The sequence below is a fragment of the Arachis duranensis genome, chromosome 4 (genome assembly GCF_000817695.3).
Source record: "Arachis duranensis cultivar V14167 chromosome 4, aradu.V14167.gnm2.J7QH, whole genome shotgun sequence".
NCBI classification, from domain to species: Eukaryota; Viridiplantae; Streptophyta; class Magnoliopsida; order Fabales; family Fabaceae; genus Arachis; species Arachis duranensis.
Genome location: NC_029775.3, coordinates 16,484,954 through 16,492,735, shown reverse-complemented (window position 1 = coordinate 16,492,735; position 7,782 = coordinate 16,484,954). Strand labels below are relative to the sequence as shown.

Here is a 7,782-nt window from a genome sequence, read left to right as displayed (position 1 = left end):
CACATTATATTATTGAAAAAAGAGTATTATAATTGCTATTTTTATTTAGTTATAACTCCAAATACCTAAAGTCAACTCTTTCCGATCACCACTTTATATAATATATGACCGTTAGTTATTCTCACACTTTCACTCCTATTTTCCAAAAATTTATTTTTTCTTAATTAAATTCATTTTCTCTAATTCTAGTTCTTTTATATATTACATTTAAAAAGTTTTAAATAAAATCTAATTTTTTAATACAGTCATCTGATTATATTTGTTATTTTAGATAATTATTTATTTAATAAATTTGAAAAATAATAATCTTTTATAAAAATGTTATTTGTACACTAAAATTAATCACTAAAATCAGTCACTAATATATTTGTGTATAAATATAAGTATAGTTTAATTTATTTTCAATGTGTATTCATATTCTAATATGTATTTTACCCTGATGGCTGACTTTGGTGATTGATTTGGTGTACATGTAGCATTATTTGTTATTGATGTATCAGTATATAGTTGAATACATGTGTGAGGCTATTTTATATTAATAATGTATAAAAATTAAATTTAAATTAAAATATAATAATATTATTTTATTTAAACATTAGAATTTTTTTTTTTGAAATTACCAGACAATGAGATGTAGTGGCTTTCTATGTGCCTCCTAATCTCCTATCCGTCGGTTTGGTGTGTATATATAATTCTTTTGGGCCATTCATTATCTATATATTTCCATGACAAAGGAAAAAGTACCATTTAATAATTGATGCATAATTATAGAACAAGTATAGTGATAGTTAGTTATTTGAAAAAATCTCGGTTGCTTTCAAATTGCTACATTTCTGCCAAACTTGTTTGCATAGGTCTAATGTGTAGTCTATTCATCATATGGCATCTTTGAATAATAATAATAATAATAATAATAATAATAATAATAATAATAATAATAAATCAATGGCATCAAGAATAGATTGTTTGTGGCCTAATGATGAAGTACGACTTGAGAATACAAAGGACGGAAAAGATATAACATCTCACGTATAGTGTACGTCATGCATGTAAATGACATAAGACAATGATGTTTAAGTTTATGTTGGTAAATGGAAGTACCTTCATATATTTACATGGCATCGTGTATGCAACACATGTTAGCACATGCTTCAAATTTCATAAATTGGAAATGCAACGTCAAAGACATTCAATGTATTCAGCTCGTTGAAAACGAGCTCTAAATTTTAAAACATGTAGTGCACTTTTCTTCTTTCTCTATCTCTGTTTTTTCTTTTTATTTATATATAAAAGTGATGTAGATAGACTTATATCTGCTCCAACTATACTAGATTATATTTAGTAAGAAGAATTTAATTTTGATATATTATTAGTGTAAAATAATTTTATATATACAATTTTGTTTGTTATTAATAGTATTTTTGTCAATTTCTGCCAACTTTTATTTATAACTTTGTTTAGTAGAAGTGTCTTTGTGAATGTGCCTAATAAATTAAAAATGTCTTTTTTATAGCTGTGTTTAATAGAAGTGTCTTTATAAATATATTTTTTGGATGTGCTCTTTATATATGTATTTAAAATATAATAATTAATTATTATTGATAATAAGTTGGCAGATAATATATTGATACCTTATACTTTTTCTTGTACATATGTTTAATGATATAATATTACGTTATAAAAAATAATTATTTTTTATATTAATTGCATAAATAACCAAAATAGACGTAATTAAATACTTGTGTAAAATATTTTTACATCATCAATACATTAAAATTGTTTTTTATTAAGAATTGTAATGAAATTAGGTACAGAAGAATTTTCTGAGTTTATATAATTTTTTTGTATTTTATTTTAAGGTTTAAAATTTTTAATATCATCTCATAAAATTATTTTTTTAATAAAATTAAAATTAATTGATTCCAAGAAAGTATGTACTCCAAAGTTTTACACACGTGACTTATTCCATGCCTATATGTATGATTCTCCCTTTGTACTAAATATTTTTACAAAACCAATAAATTTTAAAGTATTTTTATATTTCTCCTATATAATTTTCTATAATATAATTGTCACATATATTTTAGATTAATAAATTAATTTAGCAAATATAAGTATGATGATAGTGAAATTTTGAGAGAGGAAAAAGGAAATATGATTGGGATTATTTAAACCAAACACACTACTTAATTATCAATTAGTAATCTGATACTAGTAGCTAGAGTAGTTACCAGATCTTATACTTGTATCCAGAAAAGGAGGGAAGAAAATTACAAGACCAATTAAATAATAAATATACGTGGTTATACAATATAATAAAGCAAATACATATACATAATCATATATAAACATACACAACAAAAATATTAATCAACTATATAGTCACTTGATAAGATCTTACAGCAGTTAAAAGGAGTTAAATTACTATACACATGACTAATTATAAAAAAAAATTAAACTCACATTCAATTGGAATGAGAGTTTAAAATACTTTTATAGAATGTGTATAGAAATTAAACTCAATTAATGAGTTTGGGTTGTTGTTGATGTTGTCCGTGGTGAGGGATAAAGACAACACATTCTTCACATTTGACTGTTTGGTGTTGTGGACGACAACCATGATGATTTGTGTCACGTGACAGCGAACCACCATAACCAATTCCAACCAAACTTTTGGCTTTCAACGCCTCCATTTCCCAATCGGTGTTATACACAACAAGAAGGATGGAAACAACACAAGCCACCTGAGCCGATAGCAATCCATAACACATTCCCACAAACCCTAATTCCCAAATAAACCCCAAAACAATTGCCACGGGTGCCCCAACCAAGTAGAAAGAATAGAAGTTGATTCCAGCTCCAACCCCAGGCCTAGCACTCCCTCTAAGGATTCCAACGCTTGTTGTTTGTGGACAATTTGCAATCTCACATAATCCAATTATGGGCAAAACCGTAATTGTAAGTTCCAACACTTCACTATCACTTGTGAAAACCCTACCCCATTCCTCTCTCCCTAGAGTGGTCCATAATAATCCCAACACTGAGCTTGCTAGTGCCATTCCTATGGCCACCATCGTGGACAAGCTCGCCCTTTCGGGTTGACCCGCGCCCAGTTCGTTTCCAACCCGAGTGGAAACGGACGCGCTCAGCGCCATCGGCAGAGTGTACATCAACGAAGTTGTCTGTATCACTATGCCGGCGGTTGCCAGAGCCACACGCGGGTTATAAAGATAACCCGCTAGAATCGTCATTAGCTCGTACCACCACCATTCCAAACACACGCCAAGACAACTTTGTATCGAAAATCTTATCAACATCCCCCATTCTTTGCGACTCAAAGTTGTTGGACAGGAATTATTGAAGATAGCATCACCATGGACAACCTTTTGAGATTGTGACAAGGGACAAAAAAGCGACAACGACGACGAATCTTTATTGTTGTTTGAGATATTTGTGTATACCATGTATGATAGAAGAAACAAAAGTGTGTTGAAATTTGCGACAAAAGCCGAAACCGCGATCCCGGGAACACCAAGGTTGAGTTTGAAGGTGAAGAAAGCGAGTACTGGAACATGTATGAGAATGGAGAAGAAAGTGGACCACATTAGAGGCCAAGTTGTACCTTTGCTACGTAGAAAAATACGTATAGGGTGAAGGAAGCTATTAGCAATGAGGTCAGGGATAGAATAGAAGCAATAGACGCTTGCAATTCGTGTTATTTCAGAATCTTGATGGAGGCAAAGCATCAAAGGTTCAAGCTTTAGCCACAAGATTGAAATGGGTAGGGATGCTAGGAGTAGCATTAGGATGGTTCGTTTCATTGTGATGGAGACTAAGGAGAAGTTTCTAGAACCGAAGGCTTGGGTGCAAAGCGGCTCCATGCCCATGGCTAGGCCTGAGAGAACGGAGTAGCCGGTGATGTTTGTGAAGCCGATGGCTAAAGCACCACCGGCTAACTCGAGGCTCCCGAGCCTTCCCATGCATACAACCATGATCATGTTCTTGAGGTATCCCACTAGGCTCATGGCTGCTATTGGGAAACCTATGTCTGCCATTCTCTTTACCTCATCCACTACCTGCTCATGATCAAGAAAAAAAAAAACATAATTAACTTTAATTAGTGTTTTAAACACTTAAATTTTTATAATTGAAATACTTATTCTATTGTCCTTATTGGACTTTAATAATTGCAACGTCATTTTGTTATTTGATATAATCATGTTTGTGAGTCATAAAGCTTGTGTGCAACAAAAACAAATCATGGCCGGAGAGTAATCACCACTTCCCACCTCTTTGTCCTACAGACACTTTCTATTTTTGTTTATCTCACTTTGTATTTATATTTTCTATTTTTGTTTAGAAGACTACTAGAGTTTCGAAATGTCACTATACTTCTTATGGTTTAAATAAAATGAGATGAAAATTTTGAATAAAAAAAAAGTAAAAAAATGAGTTTATTGACAAATAAATTTGTACCATATTTCTTCTCCAGTCAATAGTCAAACCGTAATCTTTTTTACAAAAAATTCAAAACTATTTGTGTGTATATATATATATATATATATAATGAAAAGGGTAAATTAAAGAATGAAAATGAAGAAGAGAATTAGTGATACCTCTGCGGTTGTAGGGTATGGCTTGGAGGTTTTCTCGACGGCAACCATATCTTAAGGAAGGCTCTAGTTTTTCTCTTTCTTTGTTTTATGATAGTGGATGTGGATATGTTTGTGTCACAGGATATTATAACAGTCTCTGAGAAGCACAAAAAATTAAATTGGAAGTGTGTGGAATGAAGAGGGGACCATAAAAAGTGTAGTGAGAGAAGAGGGGAACAATAAGCAATAAAGTGTGTTAAGTTTGTGATGATGTGCGATGTTGAGAAGAAAGCAATAAAGAATAACCCTTTATATAAGGTCTTGGAGGGTGCATGGTGGGGTATCTTAACGTTAGCAACATTGCTGGAATTATATTCATTAAATTTAAAGAGCCTATATATAATGATTTCAAAAGCCTAAACTAATACGACATTATTATTTGAAGTGTGTCATGAAATTAGTTCTTCAAATAATTATATTTCTAATAAAATATTTATACACAGCTCTAAATATACAATGATGTAAAGTATTATCCCAATAATATAAAAAGCTCAACAATTATAGTCCAAAAATATTAGGGGCCAATATTTATTTGCCTTTTATATTTATTTTATATTTAAGTTAATACTAATTATTTTTAATATTTTTAATACTTAATTTGTCTAATAGTTTTAATACTCATAGTTTTATTAATGTAGGATAATCAAACTCGGATATTAAATTAAAATATTTTGAGCTATATTGAGAGGTGATGATGAATTACATCATGGCCATATATATACATATATACAAATTAATTATATGTCACTTTACTCACTCAAACGTTCTTATATACAAGAAGTGGAATTGTTCAATCTCAATCACTAGCTAGAAGATGAGTTGTTCCATTCACTCATATAATGTATAAGAGACATATAAAGTTATTTGCACAAATACATTAATTTAATTTGTTCATCACTACTCCTCTATATTATTATAAATAATTACTAGAATGAAGATAATTAAGACGTAGATTTAAAAAATTATAAATCTTTTATGATTTCCATTAAGTAAACAATGATATATATATATATATCTTTGCGTTAAAAATATAATCGTTCATATACCTTTCTTTATCAACTTAAAATTAAAAAAAAATAATATCATAACATGATCAAAATTTCTATGACCAAAGAATCTAAAATTCGATCTTTGTTAAATTTCAAAACAAAAGAAAATAGCATAAGACATAAAAAAAAGTTTATAAAAAGAATAACGTGCACAAAAATTTAGTTTAATATGTTAGAAGAAGTGAGATGATTATCATTCTCTTCATATGCTTACGTTATGTATACACCAAAATCAGCAATCAGTATAAAATAAATACTGAAATATAAATACATTATGAAAATAAATTAAACCACATATATATTTATACATAAATACATTGATAACTAATTTTAGTGGCTGATTTTAATGTATAAATAGTATTTTTCATATTTAATTAATTAGAAATAAACAAAAAGGATATGCATATATAATTGGAGAATAGGAATTAAGAATATGCGAGTAGCTGGCTAGGTAATATAGTGGTGCAATGGTGCACTAAAAAACCTTATTTAAACCGTGCGATATATACATGAATGAATAGGAATACCTAAAGTTCTCTTCTATCTTAGTCCATCTTTGTCACTTTTCCAAATATGAAGAGGCATAAGCACATTCTCTGCTCCATAAGAATTACACATATGCTGTATTACCACAAGTTTCAACTTCACGTTTTAAAAAGAAGGTGTTGCTAATTTGTGCATGTGCTCCCAGAACTCATTGCTATTGCATTGTGTATACTGAGATCATGTTTGGCGAATTTTGGGCGCTTACGAATTGTTCGATGGAACTCACACTGTGACACACTCCTAATAATAATAATATATATCTTTTCGGAAACAAAACTTCTGCCTACTATTCTTCTTCTACTTATTTCCACTCAATTTTTTATACATATAATTTCTCATATCATATTCTTAATAATCTATTTTATACATGTGGTAGTAAATATCACCATTATAGTTCTTGCACAACATATGTATGCTTTACAGGTTCGATATAACTCTTTTGACCTAATGCTTGCTTATAAAAAAAATTACGTGAATAATTTTATGAATCTTTAGAATTATAGTCAAGTGAAATCAACTAGTTGAAAAATAGATTTATTATAAAAAATTGCTAGTTACAAATTGATGATTACAAAATACCAAAATTACTGCCCCTAGCATTCCTCTTATTGTTATTACTACTTTATCTCTAATAATTTTTCACATGCGTGAGATATAAAATTAAAAAAAATCTAAAGAACCAATTATAATATAATAAGAAGAATAATGGTAGGGACCAACAATTTTAGTGTTTTGTAACCATCAATTGACCATTAATAATATTTTTAATGGTGTGAATTTACATTTAATAGTATCTAATGGTGGGAGATTTATCACTTTTGTTTTGATAGTTAAGTGCTAGCCAAAAAATACAAAAGTTGCTCGCCCTCTAGACTTTTCCTAACAATAATATATTTAATCGTTTTTATTGTGTTTATATTCTATTTTTTCTGTTTAAAAAATCAAATGGAAAAATGCGAATAACAAAAAAAATTTAAAACCGTTTTGTCGTAAAAATATTACATATCATAAATTTTGTAAGTAAATTATTAGGAGGCAAACAAATAATTTTATACCAAAATTTAATTTGATCAATGAAATTATTGTAAACATGCTTAATTTGAATTTAATTTTAATATATTGATAGTGTAAATTTTTTTATATATTTATTTTTTAATAATTATATATATAGTTAAAATAAAAAATAATTATTTTATATATGTGATAATATATAATTAAATATATATATGTATAAAATTATTTTATTATTATTTTAAGTTATAAAGTTCTAAAACGGTAAACTTAGCTATTAGAATCAATTAAAATTTGTAGGTTATTTAAATTCCCAACCATCTAAATACAAATATAAATTAATGTGGTTGTTATTTTCTGATAAACCTTGTTAAGTAAAACACTAGTAAGTCATATCTCAATGTGACATGTGCATTGATGACTAGTAACTAAGAAGTGACAATGACTACTTTAAAATTTGTGAAAATATAGATAACTGAATATGAAGAATTCGCACCGGTGTAATGGATGTAGATGTAAAC

At 28.7% G+C, this 7,782-nt stretch overlaps 1 protein-coding gene across 1 annotated transcript; it reads right to left on the bottom strand.

Moving 5' to 3' along the window:
- Window positions 1–2,406: 2,406 nt before the first annotated feature.
- Window positions 2,407–4,808, bottom strand: LOC107483553 (protein DETOXIFICATION 55). Its single transcript, XM_016104173.3, has 2 exons — window positions 4,617–4,808; window positions 2,407–4,076 (listed from the first exon to the last, which is right to left on the bottom strand). Exons 1-2 carry the CDS (start codon window positions 4,662–4,664, stop codon window positions 2,520–2,522), a joined length of 1,605 nt encoding a protein of 534 aa, XP_015959659.1. The 5' UTR covers window positions 4,665–4,808; the 3' UTR covers window positions 2,407–2,519.
- Between the last annotated feature and the right edge of the window lie 2,974 nt (window positions 4,809–7,782).

What these genes read in the sequence shown, in the direction of transcription:
- LOC107483553 (XM_016104173.3), bottom strand. Translation starts at nt 4,664, where the DNA reads ATGGTTGCCGTCGAGAAAACCTCCAAGCCATACCCTACAACCGCAGAG. An exon ending in CATACCCTACAACCGCAGAG is followed by an intron (nt 4,077 to 4,616) that starts GTATCACTAATT and finishes GATCATGAGCAG; the next exon opens with GTAGTGGATGAGGTAAAGAG.